Below are 21,365 nucleotides of genomic sequence, written 5' to 3' on the forward strand. Positions count from 1 at the left end.
TCCACTTTTATGGATCATGGAACCTCTACTGATCCTGCAAGACCCCACCGAAATGTCTCCTCCCCTTGGAAGACTTCCATGATTTGTTCCCCATTTCATTGTCATAATTGTAATGACTCAGTGTCTTATGTATATACGTTACTTATAGTGTCTATCATATTACGGAGATTATTTTTACACAACTAACATCAGATTCTCTCCTTGTAGGCAGGGTTGTGTTTTACGCTCTGTACATCCTGAATCTAGCAGATTACCTGGCCCTTAGTTGATGCTCAATAAATCCTGTGGAATCAACGAAGTGACTCCCAGCCTCATTCTCTCCTAAATGCCTTTCTAGAACAGCTTCATGAGAGCTCCCAGAGGTTAAGGAACCAAAGCCTTAGAAGGCCAGGATTAGGAGCTAGACTTTACAGGGAGAGCCCCGAGAGGACGGCCGGGTGTCTCCCAACAGCTCCTCAAGTCGGAAGAAGAAAATGATTTCTTTTCACCAGACTGCAGTTACTAGTGTGTTGCCTGAGACAAGTCACTCCAGTCCTCCAATCCTCAGTCTTCTCATCTGCAAAGTGGGAATCATAATAGACTTTGGAAGGTGGCTGTGAAAATTGAATGTATTCGTTCCCATGACACGTGTAACAGACTGGGCACTTAACAGATGCTCAATAAACTTTAACATTGTCGTTGAAACTGAGGTCTGTGTAAAACACTGTGCTGGTTTTTTTAAATGTCAGTTTTATATTCTTTTTCCATCTGTTTCCTTTAGTCCTTTCCTTTACTCTTTTACGCTTAAAAAGCTAAAACATAGAAAAGAAAGTATAAAAGTAACGTCGTGGTGGAGCTCCAATGCCTCCTCTTCCATGCAGCCCTCCCTGCCTGCCACCAGGCCAGAGATTCTCCTATCTTTTTGCTCCCACACTGTTTGTACCATAACACAGCCCTTGTTGGCTAATCCCTATTGTGACATTCCCACTCCAAACCCAATCTGTGTGAGTGCGTTCATAGCTTCATCATGTTCTCAGTGGTTTCTCCTACTTTGAATATTCCTCTAATTTAGAAATAGGGCTGGATGTTTTGCGCGGGGCTAGATGTGCAAACAAGGCTCCAGCTGGGGAAAGCTGGTTCTAGCCAGATGAAGCAGACTCTTCTGTCTCTGGTAACAGGCATAATGATACCCACTTTGCTAATTTAGAGAGGTTCAGAAATGTAAATGGATAAGAGCTATGACAACGCATTGCAAATTAATGCAATGAAACCATGTTCCCCCTGTTTCTTCTATGACATGGGAACCCAAGTTCCCAGCAAGCTTTCCTAAATGGCAGCTAGGCACTCTCTCCCTCCCCTGTAGATTTCTCTCGCTCCGTTCTGGGATTTTTAGGTGTCAGTTCTGTCTTGACCTGGAGGGGCTCACCAGACAGCGATTCCAGGGGCCTCGCTTTGCTGGAGGTCGTTTCCAAAGTACAGCTGAAGCCTGAGGAAGACGGTTTCTTCCCTTCATGTCTAATCTTGTTCTCTTTGTCTGAAATGACTTCTTGTTTCCAAAATCTCAGGAAAGTGAAAAGTCCCTATACCCCAAAAGCCAAGGCTCCTCGACCACTCTCTTATGTGTAAGGTGGCAGCTGGAGGAGGTGTGTGTGGAGGAGTGAGTCTGTTTTATTTTTGCCAACATCCTAAGCTTATTTACACTTCAACAAAGAATTTTTCTTCTCTTCTGTGAAAGTGCAAATACAGGACTTCTTACTGACTTTTATGAACTCAAAATACCTTCAAACTCAAGGGGCAGCTGGAGGAGGTGTGTGTGGAGGAGTGAGTCTGTTTTATTTTTGCCAACATCCTAAGCTTATTTACACTTCAACAAAGAATTTTTCTTCTCTTCTGTGAAAGTGCAAATACAGGACTTCTTACTGACTTTTATGAACTCAAAATACCTTCAAACTCCACAGCCTCTAAAGTGCAAAAGTAGAATAAGTCCCAAGAAATGTATTGAAAAATACATTTATTCATTTTATTTTAAAAAATTATTATTATTTTTACATTTAAAAAAATTTGGCTGTCCCAGGCGGTGTGTGGGTTATTAGTTCCCTGGCCAAGGATTGAACCCATGACCCCTGCCTCAGAAGCTTGGAATCTTAACCACTGGACAGCCAGGGAAGTCCCTATTTATTTAAATTGTATTTTTATACCTACATTCCCAGCTTATTATTTTCTCCTGAACATTTTTATTTACAAGTAAAATAATATGCAGATCCATTTCATAATATGCTAACATATCTAGAAACTAGCAAAATTTATACTAATTACCCAAATCTGATCAAAACCTTTGAGTGGGTGAAATCTGATGACCCCAGATGAGATCCAGAAAATCTCCTTAGAGTCTTTTATCCATTGTTCCTTATAGACCATTAGCAGAAAGACCTGCACGAGTGTGCACTAAACTGGCACAGATAAACAACTCATTTCAACGTAAGTGAAGAATGTTATGTACATATGTTAAAATTAAGTGAGATAGCTAACATACCTAGATTTTAAATCTCTGGGAGATTAGGTAATATCTGGACATAAGGTAAAAAAAGAAAAAAAAAGTAATTGTTAACAAAACCAAAAAAGTAAGTAATTAAATCAACCTTTTCATTTCCTGTCAAAGAAGTACTAATATTTTCTCCTTTACATGACAGGTATTATTTGAAGGGTAACTGTTTCCTGGCAACTCTACAAAGAGCAGGAGACAGGCTGTGGTCAGGCTGAGAGCTAAACATCATTCCTGTTCTTTTGTGGATTCAGCGTCTTGACTTGGGCTTCACCTCGTTCTGAGGTTGATAGTGGGGGCCTCTGTCATCCCGTTTTCTCTTTCTAGAGAACAGCATTAGGGGAGGGGCAAGATCCTAGGGAGGACGGGGGAAGGAAGGGGAACTAACATCACTGGTTTTCTTATCTGGTTGTCTTAGCTTCAGTGGGGTAAGTTGCACTCTGGAACTTGGCCCCCTTTTCTCCAAGGAGCCCAGGGACCAGAGCCTGGGACTCACAGTCAGGGTCACCTGCCCACCCACCGGCTCAGAGACCCCCTCCAGGAGCAAGAAGACAGCACCTACGGGCTTCCAGACTGACCTCCGACTTGCGTGGAAGAAAATAAAAAAAGAAGAAACCCTTCCCCAAACACTCCCAAATGTCTCCCTGAAGAACGCAATGCACTCTTTAAAATAATTATTTTTCCATAGAACCTTTCTCAGTGGAAAGAACGGTGACAGTTAGACAGCAGGTACAGTCCTCAGACTGACAGTTACCTGTTTGAGCCACACGTTTGTCGTCATCAGCTGATTCTTTTCATCCTAAGAAAAGGAAAAGTAAATTCAAATTAAGTGAAAATGTGTATTGGATTTTTTTTTTTTTTTTTTTTGTCACAAAGACTTCTTGAAATCTTACTTTTGAGCAGTCCAAAGTGGGAAGGATTCTCAACTTAAGAACAGTTAAATGGCATCGAGTGGGTGTTAGTCACTCAGTTGTGTCCGACTCTTTGCAACCCCCCTGGACTGCAGCCTGCCAGGCTCCCCTGTTCATGGGATATCCCAGCCAAGGATACTGGAGTGGGTTGCCATTCCCTTCTCCAGGGAATCTTACCACCCAGGGATTGAACCCAGGTCTCCTGCATTACAAGGCAGGTTCTTTACCATCTGAGCCACCAGGGAAGCCCCATGGCATTGGGACCCTACAATATTAGGCATATTTTGTTTAAAATGAAAATAATAATGAGAGCAAGTAGCAGTTCCTTGTGGTGATGTTTGCATAAATTGCGTAACCAAAGGCACAGTAAGGGGGTGAAGTTGAATGAAATGCTAGCTAAATGGGAGGTGGGCCTTGTATGATTTTCTAGAAGGAATCTTGGGCTTTGAGTCAGTTGGGGGGTGGTGATGATGAGTGGATATGGCCAATGGGGGAACATTGTTCTGGGACTTTGGGGACTGCAGTAGCATGGTTTTGCAGAATCTGGGTTATCAAAGTTCACAGATTTCCCCAGGAACCTCATGACAGAAATGTGGACTCAATAGGAAAATTAAGGTATGGGGTGTGTCAGGGAAAGATCTGGGGTCCCCAGGAGATCCAGGAGGGAATGGGGTCACCCAGGGACTCTCTCCAGGGCTGTCACCGCGGCTCTCTCTGCTCCGACCCCTGCCCGCCCTGGCTTGGCTCAGGGGACACTGAGTCAGCCCTGGGCTCAGCCCCGTCTGCTCTTCACCTTGGCAGCTCCAGTAAACCCATCAGAGAGATGCCCTCCTAACCACGGCCCACCTCCCTCCAGCAAGAAGCCCCCCTCCGCCTACAAAAGTGTTGCCGTGAAAATGACATTCTTTCCTTGGGTCACTTCACTGGCTTCCCGGGGCAGATTTTCTCTCATGCCGAGTTATTTTTAAAACTGAAATGGCAGACACAGGGAAAGAAAACAAAATCAAATCTTAGCCTTGACACGGGTGAAGGAATGCATGTTCTTTTCAGCTGAGGGCCAGGGATTACTCACCACATCCACCAGCTGAGAAATTTTCAATCCAAAGTAGACTTTTACAGTGTCGTTGGAATGTAATACGGGGCGAACCCATTTCTGGTAACCTTGGAATAAGTGTCTGAGCAGCGCGTCTTCTTCTTCGGCTATGGACCTGAATCCCGCAGCAGCTGGATGAATAGGAGGGGACCCGAATTAACCAGGGAGGTGGGACAGCTGACCCTACATCTCCAAACTGGACCGTCGTGTGTTTCCAGACAGCCTGATTCAGCGAGGCAGGACTAAGGCTCCTGGGCTTCTCAGTCAACATTCTCCTGTTCCACCTCAGCTCCCTCCCCAACCACACGTAAATACTCTCCTTCAGTTTCTTTAATGTGGTCCCTGTCTGTGACCGTGGATGTTCACCAACCATCCTGTGGTCATCTTTCTGTGATGGATGTGAAGTTGAATCAATATGCTGTACATCCTAAATTTACACAAGGCTATATGTTGATTACATCTCAATAAAACTGGAAGAAATAAATAAATAAAGGTAGGCTCTATGCTTTTCCCTGGAGGAGAGCATGGCAAATCACTCCAGTATTCTTGCCTGGAGAATCCACATAGACAAAGAAGCCTGGTGGGCTACAGTCCATGGGGTTGCAAACGGTTGGACATGACTGAAGTGATTTAGCATGCATGCAGACTCTGTACTTAAGCCAGAGCTTAATTTTCTCATAGGACTTTCCCATCATGAGGTCATCACTTGACCCCCGAAGGATCACCCACAGCGCCCGCCTTGTCCTGTCTCACCTCCTGATGATTGCGGTCTCTGCCTGCATGCAGTGCCCACCGCCGCGCCTGGCCTGGCCTCTCCACGTCCCTTTCACAATCTGTCTGTATTTGTCTTTGTCTGTCCTCCCCTCGGGGTCGACGAGGGCAGGCACACTCCACGTTGTTTGATGATGTTCATCCAGCACATAGCACAGTGCTCAGCCACACCAGGAGCTCACCGTGTATCTGTCTAATGAATGAGCCAATGGAGGGAGTGGCCAGGGCCGTTTCCCATGCATCCAGCCTGTGGTCACAGAACACCCACCACGTGGCCTGTCTGCTCTGTCCTTTCCTCCTGTGCAAGACTTCCCTTACAACAGCCAGCTTCTGACAACTCTTCTCTGCCCCTAAATGTTCGAAAGTCCTAATTTCAAACTTTAACTCTCAAGCTGAAGAAATGGTTTAGGAATGTGGTCTCGAGGTCAGTTGTGTTTCTTTTCAGGGCTGTGCTATCCAATTTCAAACCAGGAAGATTTTCATTGTTTTATACATATTTTTTAATTTAAAAGATTTTAAAAATTAATTAATTATGGCTGCACCAGTATGTGCAGGATCTTAGTCCCCTGACCTGGAATCAAACCTGTGCCCCCTGCATTGGAAGCTCAGAATCTTAACCACTGGACCACCAGGGAAGCCCCTCCTTGTTGTTTTAACTATGCTCCCCTTCCTCTGTCCAGGATGCTCTTCAGTCCTACAGTGATTCATTCCACACCCTCTGCTTTCCCATAGAAAACCTTCTCTTCCCACTGAGAGACACACACATGATGGGCAAGGTCACGTGCAAGACACAGCCCCACATTTGACCAATGAAAACCATGAGATGCTTTGTGGAAAGAAAAGCAAAGTCACACTCATTCCCCACAAATGCGTGGGACCTCCACTTCACTGGGGAGATGATTCTCAGCGTAGTTGGTAACCCCCTCCCAGGGTGAGTAGGGCGTGGATAATGGGTCTGATGCTCTGGGTGCCGCACCCTCTCTCTTCTGCACCAGAAAGCTGACGAAGATGCATCTGAGTGGTAGAGGTGTGGCCTTAGATTTGCACTTACTAACTCAAAGGGCTGCGCTTTCCTGGTGGCTCAGTGGTTAAAAAAAAAAAAAATCCACCTGCAATGCAGGAGATGTGGGTTTGATCCCTGGGTCGGGAAAAATCCCCTGGAGAAAGAAATGACAACCCGCTCCAGTACTCTTGCCTGGGAAATCCCAAGGACATAGGAGCCTGGTGGGCTATAGCCCAAGGGTTTGCAAAGAATCAGACACAGCTGAGCACACCCATAGACACTCAAAGGGCCAGCCAGTCTTAAACTTGGATACTTCATCTATTCTTAGCCAGCAGAACTGCACTGAAGAGCAGGTCAGCGAGTGGCGGCCAGGACAGCCCTCTGTACAGGCCCTAAAACCTTCCTGGAAATGTGGGCAGTGGGAGGAATAGAGAATCGAAATTTCCTGAAGCCATCTGAGAGAGGAGGCTGCCCTTCACGAACTCCCTACTGGATATCCGGGCTTAGCTTCCTTCCAAATACCAGGCAGCTCTGATGGCTCCCAGCTCCTCTGCGGGTACCGCCCTGACCTCAGACCCCATCACCTCCCCCATGGATCCGTGCGCTGCCCGCTAATTGCTGCGCTCACCTCTTCACCGTCCGTTTTCCACCCAGCAGATGGATCATTGCTTAAAAGCTGGGGAGGATTATGTCAGCTTCCTGCTCAAATCCTCCCCGTGGTTTCCCATCAGACTTGGGAAAAAACAGCCCAGTTCTTACCATGGCCTCCCGGGCCTTTCAGAGTGCCTACCCACTCCCACCCGGGCCTCGCCCCTCATCCCCAGGACCTCAGGCACACCACACACACCACACACACACCACACACACATCATATCCACTACACACACCATACACACACTGTACTCACACCACACACCATACACACCACACACACCACACACAGACCATACACACACCACACATACCACATATACAGCACATATCAAACCCACAACACACACCACACAATATACCTACAGACACCACACACACCACACACGCCACACACGGACCATACACACACCACACAACACATATATACTATACACACACCACACACACCACATTCACATCATACCCACCACACACACCACACATACCACATACACATCATATACATACCACGCACACACACACACAACACACACCATACACACAACACACAGAGATCGTACCCAGCACACACACACCACACACATACCCACCACGCACAATACACACACCACACATACCACAAACACCAAGCACCACATACCACACACATACCCACCACAAACAACACACACCACATGCACACCACACACACAACTCACACACCAGGCACCACGTACCACACATACCCACCACGATCACTACACACAACACACACACACCACATCCATCACACACAACACCCACCGCACACATACACCACACACCACTCACGCGTACCGTATGGGCTTCTTAGCTGGAACGGCCTGACGCCATCGTGGTTTGGGACGTGTGAGAAGCATCCTAAGAAGGGCAGAGACTGGGCCGCGGAACTTCCTTCCTGGCAGGATAACCTTATCGTCAGTTTGCAGGCAGTGGGAGCTGCGTGCTGGGAAGGGTCCCCTAAGACTGTGACCTGACCTTCCCCAGCCCCTGCAGCCCCCAAGCCCACCCGCTCTGAGAGGACGGCTGGACCCTGCTCTTCACCAGCTTCCAGAGGGAAGCGAGCAGACGTGCTCTCAGGACTGTGTGGGTTCTGACCCTGTGATCCACGTCAGAAGCCGAGCTGCCATCTGAGTTGAGGAGGAAAAGGTGTAGCTCTGTCCTGGCTCTTACAGGCTGGATGTTTGTCCTGTAAAATCCATATGTTAAAGCCCGGACCCCAGCATGACTGCATTTGGAGACATGTGTGCGTGCCAAGTTGCTTCAGTCATGTCTGACTCATTTTGAACCTACTGGCTATAGCCCGCCAGGCTCCTCTGTCCATGGGATTCTCCAGGCAAGAATACTGGAGGGGGTTGCCATGCCCTCCTCCATGGGACCGTCCCAACCTAGGGATTGAGCCCACATCTCCTGCAGTTCCTGCACTGGCAGGTGGATTCTTTACCGCTGAGCCACCAGGGAAGCCAGCATTTGGAGACAGGACCTAAAAAGAGGTAATTAAGGTTAAATCCGGTTATAGGGGTGGGGCCCTAGTCTGACAGGGCTGGGGTCCTCATAAGAAGAGGGGGAGACCCCTGGACTCTCCTCCGGCTCGCACAGAGGGGAGTTCATGTGGAGACACAGCCAGAGGCAGCTGTTTACAAGTCAGGAGGGAGCTCTCACCAAGCTTGCTGGCACCTTGCTCATGGATTTCTAGTCTCCAGGACGGTGAGAAAAGAAATTTCTTTCAAGCACCCAGTCTGTGGTATTTTGTTATGGTGGCCTGAGCTGACTAGTACAAAAGGGTCTTGACCAAAACAGACCTTACCAATAAAGAGAAGACAAAGGCCAAAGGTTGGCTGCTTTCTGCCCAGTATCTTCCCCAAATAGAAACTGAAGTCACTGATGTTATTGAAGCAGATGTAGAGGACAAGCCTGGTTTGTTCTTGTAAAATAGGATGTTATGAGGAAGGGCAAGGACTTCCATGTTGATTCTTCAAGGCTAGGGCCTCAATAAACATGAGCGGATTCTAGGGAATGAGCAAACGAATGAATAAATGCATGGAAGGCTATAATTTTCTTGAGGGGTTGGGGGCACAGGACCAGCTCGTGGCTCCAGAAGATGGAGAACCGCAGATGTTCTCTGGATTTCCAGGACAAGTGGTCTCAAGAAATAAATGGATTCCTTCTAATATACAACACAAACGGACTTATTTATGAAACAGAGACAGACTCACAGACATAGAGAAGAGCTTGGTGGTTGCCAAGGTGGGGGGTCGGGAGGGAAGGACCGGGAGGGTGGGATTAGCAGATTCCAACTGTGATGTATAAGATGCACAGGGACCTCCCTGGCGGCCCACTGGTCAAGAGTCTGCCTTCCAACGCAGGGGACGTGGGTTTGATCCCTGGTCACGGAAGTTAAGATTCCACACGCTGCAGGGTAACCAAAGCTTCACACAGCAGCTACTGAGCCCTCGTGCTCTGGAGCCCAAGCACCACAACCGAGAGAAGCCCGCGTGCCACAGCTAGGCGACCTCACACGGCCCAGGGAGAAATCCCACGTGCAGCAAAGAGGGTCCCCTGGGCCCCACCTAAGACCCAATGCAGCCAAATTAACTAATCAACTAACTTAACAACACGGTCCCACTGTGTAGCACAGGGACCTATATTCACTAGCCTATGATAAACCATAATGGAGAAGAATATGAAAAAGTATCAATGCGCGTATAATTGAACCACTTTGTCATACAGCAGAAATCAGCACAACGCTGTACATCAACTATACTTCCATAAAACTTAAAAAGCAAATTAAAAAAAGAAAGAAACAGATTCCTCAGAGGTTGTATGTAAAGCAAAGTTTTGTAAATGGACTTATATTTCAAACTCATGAGATAAGACCACGCTTCTAAGACACATCTCAGTGATTCACTGACAAGTCAGAAAACTGCTCTTGGAAGATGAGTGAGCCTCCTCCCCGCTCTGCTGTGGGGGTTTCGTTTCCCAAAGTCAGCTCCCTGCGGGGAGGGATGGGAGAGCCTTTCAGCATTAATTAAAGAGGAGAGAAAGAGGAATGATAACGACATGAAGACAGTGGAGCTGGAAAGGACTTTCAAGACACGTAAGCCCCTCACTTCACAGGTGAAGACCTGGGAGAGCTGGGAGGGGTCACCCGCAGAACGGGGGCGCTGTGGTCTTCTGACTCCCAACTTGTCATCCTTTCCACCAGCTCATGAAGTTCTTCGAGGATTGAGGAGGCAAAGACTGTTCCCCCCAGCGTGTCTCCCAGCCACATAAAATCTGCTCCAGCAGTTCACATCTATGAATACACACTCAATGTTGCTGCTATTTTTGTTGCTGTGGGGCTATCGCTGTATTTTCCAAACTGTTGTTTCAAGTTGTGTATCTTTGGGGAGCATGGTGTCCCGGGTGGTGTTTGTGTGGTCTTGGGGAGACACTCGAGCCTGCTGAGAGTGTTCTGTAGCCTGCCCCCAGCCTCCTCTGCAGCAGGAGGCATCCAGCAGGCTGCTTTGCTGTGGGTTTTGAGGGGCAGGGGTGGGCTTCTTGAATGGGTGCTGCTCTGAGGTCACTCTCTGAGGAAGGGGATGCCCAGCGCTTTACAGTCACAGAACAGAGCCATCCTGCTTCAGACTTCCCCACGTTTCCCTGTAGCCTCCCCAACATACACATACAACACACACATACACGCCGTCTAATGCACACATACATCTTCAAAGAGTGTGCGCTGCCTGTTAGAAACGCTTTTCACCATCTCTTTTGGTGAAAAAAGGAATTTTGCTTCCCCCTGGAACTTCTTTCTCTCCTTTCTTCTCTTTTTCTTAGTCTTTTTTTTTTTTTTTGCCTGCCATGTGGCTTGTGGGATTTTAGTTCTCTGACCAGGGACTGAAGGCTTGGCCTCAGCTGTGAAAGCACAGTCTTAACCACTGCACCGCCAGGGAACTCCTGTTTCTACTTGACTGTTTGCCCCCGTTTTCTTTGTCAAAATCTTTCCCCCGGGACCAGATAAGCAGCCCCGCAGGAAGAGGGCAAAAAAAAAAAAGGAAGAACCAGAGCACACCTGAGAGCGATGTGGAGGACGGACAGACGGACAGGGCTGCAACGCCCTGCCTGATCCTAGCAACATCCTCCGCTTGAAACTGGGCGGGGGCCGTGCTGCAGGAGGGCTCACTGCCCTCGGCTCAGGCCACCGAGTCTCTTGCCAAACTCATCACTCAATAGAAAGAAGAACCTAATTAATATTTATCCACATGGAGAGGCCCTGAACTCGGACTCAGAGACAGTTCCTGATTCCAGGCCGTGAAAACAGGGCCGTAGATGACGGGGAAGGTCTGGCCACCCACATACTCTGTGCCTTCAGGGTCTTGACATCCATGAAACAGCCACAAATGGGACCCCTTATTGCCCATATTTGCTGTTCCCCAAAATACAAAGAGGGCCGGCGTGTAAGCTGCAGCCTTGACTGGAGAACAGCTCTTCACCCCTGGCTGCAGCGGAGAAGGGATCCAGGTAACCGTAACTAGAGCTACCCCGGGACCAGGCGCTGGCTGTGATGAGCTTCGGGCTCTCTCCACACCAGAGGGTGGAATTGAGACACATTTGGATCGGCTTCCCAGAACCAGCTTGAGACCAATTTTTCTTTGGAACCTACGACTTGAGGCTCTGCTCTCTTTATTCCTCAGGACTGTTTGCTCTCCTTTCTTTGGAGGCTCAGACTCTGTGCCCTCCTCACCCCACATCAATAATCACTTTTATCAAAATTTTGACAAACTCTCTCACACTGAAATATGAATAACTGATAAAACCTAATAGATGATAAAAAGACGACAAAGTAATGAATATAACTGAAAAGAAGCAGACTCACAGGTAAAAAGAACAAACCAGTGGTTACCAGTGCGGACAGGGGAGGGTAATACAAGGCAGGGGATAAAGATGAACAAGCTATTAGGTATAAAATAAGCTACGAGGACATGTATACAGCACAGAGAATATAGCCAATACTTTAGAGTAACTATGGAGGAAGTGTGGCTTTCCTGGTGGCTCAGTGGTAAAGAAGCCACCTGCCTATGCAAGAGATGTGGATTTTTATCCCTGGATTGGGAAGATCCCCCTGGAGAAGGAAATGGCAACACACTCCAGTATTCCTGCCTGGAGAATCCCATGGACAGGGCTACAGTCCACGGGGTCACAAAGAGTCAGACATGACTTTGTAACTGAACAGCAACATAAAGGGAGTATCACCTTTTAAAACTGTGAATCAGGGCTTCCCTGGAGGCTCAGGGTAAAGACTCCACCTGCCAAGGTAGGAGAGATGGTTTCGAGCCCTGATCCAGGAAGATCCCACATGCCTCTAAGCCCGTGCGCCACAACCACTGAGTTGTGCGCTAGAGCCTGAGAACCTCAACAAGAGAAGCCACCGCAGTGAGAAGCCACCGCAGTGAGAAGCCCGAGCATCATGCCGAGGAGGAGGCCCTGCTCGCTGCAACTAGAGAAAAGCCCAGCAGTGAAGATCCAACGGCCAAAAGTAAACAAACAAATACAATAATTTAAAAATTGAGAGTCACCATGTTGTACTCCTGTAACATATAATATAAATGACCCCTACTTCAAACTTAATAGGTGAAACTTCCCATGATTATTTATGATTTTACTGAAAATGCCACCCCTGTTTATTCTCAGCTAGGAGAGAAAACAGATTATTGAAGAATTTCAAATCTCAGCAAGTATTGTTGAGAGAGGTATATACTTTGTTTGACACCTTTTGGTGTATTTTGATTTTGCCTTTCATTCATTATCACTACCTCATCCCCCAAAAAATCTTCCCACAAATAGTCTCTTCTGCCAACATGTATAGCTAGCTCTCAGGATGGACTCAAATAATAAATATTTGATGGCTTTTTGCTATCATGAGAGCTTCTCAGAACAACTATTTTATTCCTCCATGCATCCCCGACACTGGAACAATTCCTGGGATGTGGTAGACCTTCAATAAATATTTTTTTAATGAATAACACACATCTTGTGTTAAGAATGATGGGAAGAGGAATAAGATATTGTCCTATTTCTGGAGTGGACAAAAGTGTGGCCATAGACAGCAATCCTTCCACCAGGACCAGAAAAACAGAAATGAGGGCTTGTGCCTTGTCGTTTGAAAAAGGTAGCTTCGTGTGAGAAAGGGAAACTGTTTTCTTTACGATGAGCAGAGAAGTTAAAGAACTTAAGGAAAGGTGGCACAGATCTATAAATAGAAAGAGACTCTCCAGTGGATCTAGAAATGCTCACAAACTCCAGAGTTATCACAGGCGACTACATGGACTTGTTACAGATCTGTGACAGGTGCATACAGCTAGGCACACATTTCCAGACTCCCGCAGCACACGTACGAAAGCCGGGGGCCAGGCTCTCGTCCGATTCCAACCGGCTTATGCAGCTGTCACTGCGTGCAGAGAAGCAGGCGTGGGTGAACCTGCTGAGGGTGAGCCTGAGGGTTTATGCTAACCAGCACTGCTGACCCAGGAGATGGCTTCTCTGCTGAAAGAATGCTGAGACTCAATTCCAGCATAGGAAATAGGATGCTCTAGTAATTAGCAGAGAAACATCAGACATGAATTGCATAGAAGCTGATTATGTTTATGATTAATTACATGCTAAAACACACAGAAGTTTATTATTATTTTTATGATTGGCAAGGTGCACTGCAAGTTTAGGATCAGTAGATGCAAACTATTTAGAATGTTTGCAACAACGAGGTCCCACTGTACGGCACAGGGAACTATATCCAGTCTCTTGGGATTAAAAAAAAAGGAAAAAAAAAACCACTTTTAAAAATGTATATATTTGTATAACCAAGTGCCTTTGCTGTACAGCAGAGACTGACACAGCACTGTAAATCAACTACACTTCAATAAAAAAAAGACTTGGAAGAAATCATATTCAGTGATATTTCAAACTGGATTCAATGCTCTCTGCACTTAGAAATGACTCTGTGTGTTTCTGAGCCCCAGGTTTGAGCACAGGCTACGTTTTTGAAGATATAATAATGTTCACGTGTGTGTGTGAGTCACAGGATTTTAAATCCAAGAGTTATTTCAGGACTTGGGCAAGTCGATCTCAGTGCCTCTGGTTCTCCGTCTGAAAATGACAATACTCCTATGTGGCCAAAACACTAGCGACAAATAAAGACAAATCGCTACAGGAACCACACTGTTTCCTCACCGTCTGTCCCCTGGCTCTGTATGGAGTCTGGTGTCAGGGGAAGGGCTTTCTGTTCTTAAGTTGCAGAAAACGTGAAATGATTCCCACACCCAGAAAGCTGGCAGGTGACGGTGCCCACTGTTCCCTAAACTTCCCAGTTATTTTCTCCCACTTTCCTTTCCTGCCCTCTGTCTCCTTTATTTGTCCTCATTCTTTAAATGCCTTTATTTTCTGGTGGATGATAGTCACAGAAAACTCACACAGCTTCACGGACATTTGCTTAACTGTGATGTAAAAACATACTAAATATACCTACATGCACAAATTTATGAAAGTATTTTTATATCTGCACAATAGTTTGGACAATAAGCATCTATGCACAGCTAGAGTGATTGTTAATAAATATGATACTAAAATGTTGACATAATCCCTATGCCAAATATTTTAACAATTTTCTGAGTACCATTCAGTGCGCTTGATAACATTCCCCTGCTTTCATATCTTCCTACCAAGCTCATAGTGATTCCAAAGGAATAACACAGTCAATGGCAAAAGTATAAACATTATGGAATTCATATGCTTTCTTTAGCAATATACAGACTTCATGGAATTACTCATCGGAGCTACATTTTTAAAGGTTATCTTAAAGAGTAACCTAAAAATACCTACACATCACATTTTTTAATCCTGACATTATCAGCAGGGGCAACGATCAAGTTTTCATTTGCTTCAGCTTGAGCTTACCTGAGTGGGTGATACCAAGGACGCTGAACACCAGGATAAAGTCTGCAAGCATTATGATGTCGGCTGGACAGAGATAATGCCTTCCTCCTCTTTAACAACAGGATATTTCCATCAGAAAAGGGGGTTTTTGAAGAGAAAACGCAGAGCTTCAAAGTCCAGAGTGGAGCCCAGAGGACGCAGATACCTGGAGAGGGGAAACCAGGCTGAACCCGGCTGGTGTCAGTCCGAGGTCTCTGAAAGCACACCTCATTGATTCCCAGTCAGCTGTCAGATCCTGTAGGTCTGAGAACTATCTCTGGGTCCTAACTCCTGACTTATTAATTCACTCTCCTGCCAGGAGATGCGGGGCAGTGGAGGGGGTGAAGGGTGAAGCCGGACAACAGCGAGAGCTCTGTGCTGTTTTGCTCATGCTTGGAGATCTGTGTAAAAGGGAGAAACCGTGAATGAAGACACGCAACACGGAAGCCAGTGCAAGTTTCTCCTACAGTGTTCTCCATCGTCGTTCATTTTGGACGTGCAGCTTAAGAACAGTGAATAAGAGTCAAAAGCTACAGATCCCAGTTATGAAACAAACCCTGGGGATGTTTGTACGTGGAGACGATGGTTAATAATGCTGCTGTATTCAGTCACTCAGTCGTGTCTGACTCTTAGCGACCCTATGGATTGCAGCCTGCCAGGCTCCTCTGTCCATGGGATTTCCCAGGCAAGAATTACTGGAGTGGGTTGCCATGCCTTCCCCCAGGGGATCCTCCTGACCCAGGGACCGAACCCGCATCTCCTGCATCTCTTGCATCACAGACAATTCTTTACCGCTGAGCCACCAGGGAAGGCCATAGTTAATAATACTGTACTGCATATTTGAAAGTTGCTAAGAGAGTAGATCTTAAAAGCTCTCATCATGAGAGAAAAAAAAACTTTTTGTAACCGTGTGTACTTATGGGTGTTCACTGGACATGGTGGTTGTCATTTCACGAGGTATACAAATGCCCAATCTTTATGTGGTGACCCTGAAACTGACACAGTGTTATATGTCAATTGCCCCTCAGTTTTTAAAAATTTAATTCTATTTATTTATTGATATTTGGCTGCACTGGATCCTCACCGCTGCACCCGGGCTTTCTCTAGCTGCAGCGAGCCAGGGCTACTCTGCAGTTGTGTTGCACGACTTCTCCTTGTGGGGCTTCTCTTGTTGCAGAGCACAGGCTCTAGGGTGTGCGGGCTGTCGCTGTGGCTCACGGACTTAGTTCCCTCGAAGCATGTGGGATCTTCCCAGACCAGGGATCAAACCTGTGTCCCCTGCATTGCAAGGCAGATTCTTAACTCCTGAACCACCAGGGAAGTTCCACGTCTCAGTTTTTAAAACGAATGACCATGCCCTTCATTGCCCTGGTCTAGGGGCTCTGGCATGCTTCATGATCAGAGCATCCTCTGGGGTTCCCTGGAGCCCCCAGGGCCTGCGGATAATCCACAAGAGAAAGGACAGTTGGAGTACTGTCTTTTTCTGTATCGCTCCCAGGACCTGGAGGCTGAAATCACCACCTCGTCTTTGGATTCACCTTGGTCACAGTTGGTCTGATTCTCACCTAGCTCAGCGCTGTCCACACACAGAGGGTCCTCCAGGAATGCAAATCTGCTGATCAGGCAAGAGTAAGTGAGGGCTGGAAGGAGAAGAGGGCCTGGTAGGAGCAGAGTCCCTCGATGGGGCCCCAGTACTGGAGTAGCACCCTCCGGGCACTGCCAACCCACCCGGGGCCACACTGATTTAATCCAATCGAAAATTTCCCTCTACCTCATTAAGGCTCCTCTGAGAGCATCGGTGACTTCCAAACACCCGGTGATGCTCAGCAGGGTACCAGCACGGAGTCCAGACAGACCTGCCAGGAAAGGCAGGACCACGTCCCCTCCTCCAGCTCCCTCTCCTCTCCACTCCTCCAGAAACCCGCCCCCCACAGTCTCCATTCCCCAGACCACAGGCTCCTTGGGCCGGGCTGGGTCCTCTTACCCTCTCTCCCCAGCATCCCCAGAGCCCACTGCACGTGAGCGGTTTAGAAGGAAGAGGAAGGAAACAATTAGACACTGATCTCCCATCCATCTGAACCACATTCCAGGCCCGCTGTGAGTTTACAACGGTCTCAGGAATCAATTAGCCACTAACCCAGGGGTGCAGGAAGTGTCGCTGTTCTTCATTTTCAATAAATCAAAGAAAATGGAGCTTGCCATTCCACTGAGCAGGCAGGAAATACCATCTCTGTCATTTCAGGAGCTCAGGGCAGCAAAAGCCGCGTTTGCAGCCCCCAGTCACAAGCAGGCTGTCGCCTCTGGCCCATCTTGACGGCAGCGGAGGGTCGGCGGGCAGCCACGGGGTCCCAGTGGAAGAGGCGGCTCTGTTGCCCTTTCCTGGCCAGGAAGTCTGGGTGACAGGGTCCCCTAGTCGCTGGTCTCTGCTGCTGGAGGGGCCGGTCTCTGCTGCTGGAGGGGCCGGCCAGTCTCTGGGGATTTCTGGCCCATCTCCCTTTCGAAGACACTCACCTCATCTCCATCCTGCTCTAAAAACATCAAATAAGCCCTTCAGTGAGTTTACACTTGTGGTAAAAGCTGATGTCAAACAGGAAGAGAGGTTGTCTTTAATGGCTTCTGCTTTCAGTCTCTATAAACATATCAGCCCTAGCTCCTTTCTTGGGAAATGTAGGGGAAAGAAAACTACAGAGAACACAAATTTGTATCAATTCATGTCTCAAAAAATCATCCTGCACTGAGCCAGCGTGTGCTCTTTCCCTCACCTGTTCTTTGCTAAGTAGGGTCCAACTCCTATGATCGCATGGACTGTAGCCCACCAGGCTCCTCTGTCCATGGAATTCTCCAGGCAAGAATACTGGAGTGTGTTGCCATTTCCTTCTGCAGGGGATCTTCCCGACCCACTGATGGAACCCATGTGTCCCGCACCAGGAGGTGGATTCTTTACTGAGTGAGCCACCAGGGAAGCTCAAAAAACACGTGCACGCAGACACACACACCCCTTTGACCAGCTGTTTCTCGGGGGTCTGTCCCAGCAGACAGCCCTCCTCCTGCTCAATCACACTCCTCAGCTACATTGGAACTTTGTGCCACCCCGTGGACTGTAGCCCGCCAGGCTCCTCTGGCCATGGAATTCTCCATGAGGCTGCAATACTGGAGTGGGTAGCCCATCCCTTCTCCAGGGGATCTTCTTGACCCAGGGATCGAAGCTGGGTCTCCTGCATTGCAGGTGGATTCTTTACCAGCTGAGCCATCAGGGAAGCCCCATGTGTCCTATAACCAACAATAAACATCGACTGGGATGGGGGGGGTGGGTCCACAGAGCAGAACAATCAGAAGGTCTCCATCATCAAGGGGACACATTTGCATCCTGAGAGCCAAGGAAAACTGCTGCTCATCCGTCACTGACCAAACATGCTCCCTGTGAGGACTGAGTCTGCTCCTTCCAGTGACTGGGGAACGCTGGCCAGATCACTTCCCGGAGAGACGTTGTGAGAGCCAAACGACAGAGCAGAAGGTGACGGGAAACAGCTGTGCTTTCACTTGAAGGTCTAAAAAGTTACGATTAGTGGACTTCCCTGGTGGTGTAGTGGATAAGAATCTGCCTGCCAATGCAGGGGACGTGGACTCCATCTCTGGTCCAGGAAGACCATCATGCCTCGAACAATGCCTTGAACAATGAAACCCATGTGCCACAACTACTGAGCCTGCGTGCTGTAACTACGGAAGTCTGTGCACCTAGAGCCCGTGCTCCAGAACAAGAGAAGCACCGCAGGGAGAAGCCCGCGCCCCGCCATGAAGAGTAGCCCCTGCTCGCAGAAATTAGAGAAAGTTCTCCCAGCGGCGAACACCCAGTGCAGCCACAAAGAAGAAAAAAAAAAAAAAAGAGTTATGATTAGTATTTTTTAAACTGTAAAAGTAGTACAATCCTAACAGTACACTGAAAGTAAGATTCACAATCCATCTTCCTAATCTAATCACCGTTAAGATGTTGGTCTATTTCTCTCCAGTGTACACGCTCCTGCATGCTTGCTCACACACACACAGAGTTGTTATCTAGTTTGTATACAACTTTATCCTTCAGTTGAACTGCTACTACTAGTTGAACTGCTATTTGACACCATTATAAAGGAGAATGTTTTGGTATCAACTTTGAAAACAGAAGAAACTTTGATCTCTGTTCTGCAACCTTTTATCCCTATGTGAATAAAACTGTTATCTCTTTACATCAGAGTCTTGAGAGTGGGCTATCGTGTATATTTCATGTTTGTTCTCTATTACACGTCTTTCTTATTCAAGAGCCTATTCTATAAATATCTTACGGAGTTCGAAAAACTAAATTCCATTGAGGCGTTCAGTTAATGAGTTGCCTTCCTTGCAAAGAATGACAGTACAGTTACATAGTACTGAGTCTGCAGGTTGCTGTGAGAATGGCGTCCAGACTGTCTGGGATACTGTCTTTGTTTAGGGAAATGCATTTTAAGAAAGTTACATATGTTCATCTGGGGTTGCGGGGGCTGGGGAGCGGGGGAGAGTCAGGAGACCCAGAGTCCAAGAGGAAGGAGTTTAGATCCAAAAATTAAGTCTGAGAAAGCTGTCTTTCTGCTATGAAATGTTTACTCTCGACAGTTAAGTCCTCCATGCCAACACCATTTTACAGGCCAGATACTGAGGCCCAGGGAGCAGGAGTCATTGTCCTGGGTCACATGGGTAGAACTGGGCCAGAATCCTGTAAAGAAAGAAAGAAAGTGAAGTCACTCAGTCATGTCTTACTCTTTGTGACCCCATGGACTGTAGCTTACCAGGCTCCTCTGTCCATGGGATTCTCCAGGCAAGAATACTGGAGTGGGTTGACAAATCCTTTTCCAGGGGATCTTTCCGACTCAGGGATCGAACCTGGGTCTCCCACATTGTAGGCAGGTGCTTTACCATCTGAGCCACCAGGGAAGAATCACATAAGCTGCTATGAAGGAGACCATACCAGCTCACAGAGAAACGGGTGTGGAGAGGACACCCAGCCTGGCTTCTGAAGACCCATCCACACCCTCCCTCCCTGGCTGTCCATCAAGGAGGTCCCTGGCCTCTTCTCTGGGCCCTTCCTGTGTCCTCAGACATTCCTGCAGCCTGTCTGCTGACATCTGGTCACAGTCATTGGAGTTTCAGATGCTAGGCCACCAGCAGTGGGAAGGACTGGTGATGGGAGTTTGCGCTCATAGGAGTCAGAGGGCTGGAAGCTCAGTGCCTGAAAAATCTCACTGCCCTCCAACATAATCCCCATTGACGGCTACAGTTTCACTCTAAAGAGAATTCCTTTTTTTCCCCCCTGATTTACTCATTTTTTAATTCTTAAATTTAAGAATTTCCTAATTTTTCATTCTAAATTCCTGATTTACTTACAACTTATAAATAAACTTTAAATTAACATATTACAGTTAACATATTAAACTTAAGTTAATTCTAATTTGGCTTAAACCTTTACTAAAACCAGGACCCTAATAGGTTTTACTAAATTTACTATAAAACCAGACCCTTTTTCTGATTCTGCACGTTGTGTGACATCCTCGCAATAGTAACATTGCTCATTATGCGTAGCGATTTGAAAATCACGGTTTTAAAATAAGTGTCGAATTCTTCCCTGAGCTCAAAGGATGAAAGCCAAGGGCTGCTGGGGGCCTTTGTGCTCCCTCCGGTCCGCGGAGCAGAGCCCGGACCAGCGGTGCAATGGGCACCGACGCCCCCTACTGGACTGTGCTCAGACTGCAGGTTAGCGCCAAGAGGCCCCTTTCCGAAGGGTGTGTACTTTAGATGTCATTTCTTCCTTAAACTTTAAAAAATAAAATAGCAAAACAAACACAGCCTGCCTGAACTCAAAACGAAGCACTCGAAGACAGCAGGCTGTTGGCCCAACAGTTCCAGAGAACCCATTCGGGCTGAGTTGATGCCCCCACGGCAGGAGTCAGCCCAGCCCCAGGGCTGGAAGGGTCCGCTCTGCCAGTCCTGGCGTTTGTTCAGAAAGAGGGTTTAAGCAGAGGGAAGAAACCATCTGCAAAGTTATCACCCACGCCAGTGCTTCCCAGTCATTCTGGGATGCTTTCCCTGGGACTTCTGCTTCAGTGGGTCTGGAAGGCGGCCCTTGTGGCTTATGGACCACAGACCACTGACCAGTATCCTCTTCCAAGTTCGGTACCGCAAGGACCCAGAGAAACACTCAATGACAGGGAACTAACCACATGAAACACGGAGACGAGGAGGAGCGTGAGAGCAGCCAGACCACGAGGACCCAAAGGCCCAGCAGTCCTAGAACCTCCGTGTCCTCCGGAGGCTGGCTCTTAACACCAGAGGGGACACCCCTGGCTCGGGCAGGGGAGAGGTGGATTTCTCATTGTTTTTCTGCTTAAAAAAAAAAGTATCTAAGAAGACAATTCGGATTATACAAATATTTGACCC

General features: G+C 47.5%; 1 protein-coding gene across 2 annotated transcripts in view; it reads right to left on the minus strand.

Moving 5' to 3' along the window:
- CHRNB3 (cholinergic receptor nicotinic beta 3 subunit) overlaps positions 1 to 15,078 on the minus strand; it is a 34,713-nt gene extending 19,635 nt beyond the window's left edge. The window contains exons 1-3 of one of the 2 annotated variants that reach the window (XM_070364229.1): positions 14,904 to 15,078; positions 4,505 to 4,656; positions 3,276 to 3,320 (exon numbers count right to left, since the gene is read on the minus strand). In XM_070364229.1, coding sequence (XP_070220330.1) covers positions 3,276 to 3,320; positions 4,505 to 4,656; positions 14,904 to 14,955 — 249 coding nt within the window. In that variant the 5' untranslated portion in view covers positions 14,956 to 15,078. Of the gene's footprint in view, positions 1 to 3,275; positions 3,321 to 4,504; positions 4,657 to 5,278; positions 5,515 to 14,903 lie in introns of those variants that run through there. The other variant, XM_070364230.1, reaches the window with a different exon arrangement.
- Positions 15,079 to 21,365: the final 6,287 nt, after the last annotated feature.

This window comes from Bos mutus, chromosome 27 (genome assembly GCF_027580195.1).
Source record: "Bos mutus isolate GX-2022 chromosome 27, NWIPB_WYAK_1.1, whole genome shotgun sequence".
In the NCBI taxonomy this organism is placed as follows: domain Eukaryota; kingdom Metazoa; phylum Chordata; class Mammalia; order Artiodactyla; family Bovidae; genus Bos; species Bos mutus.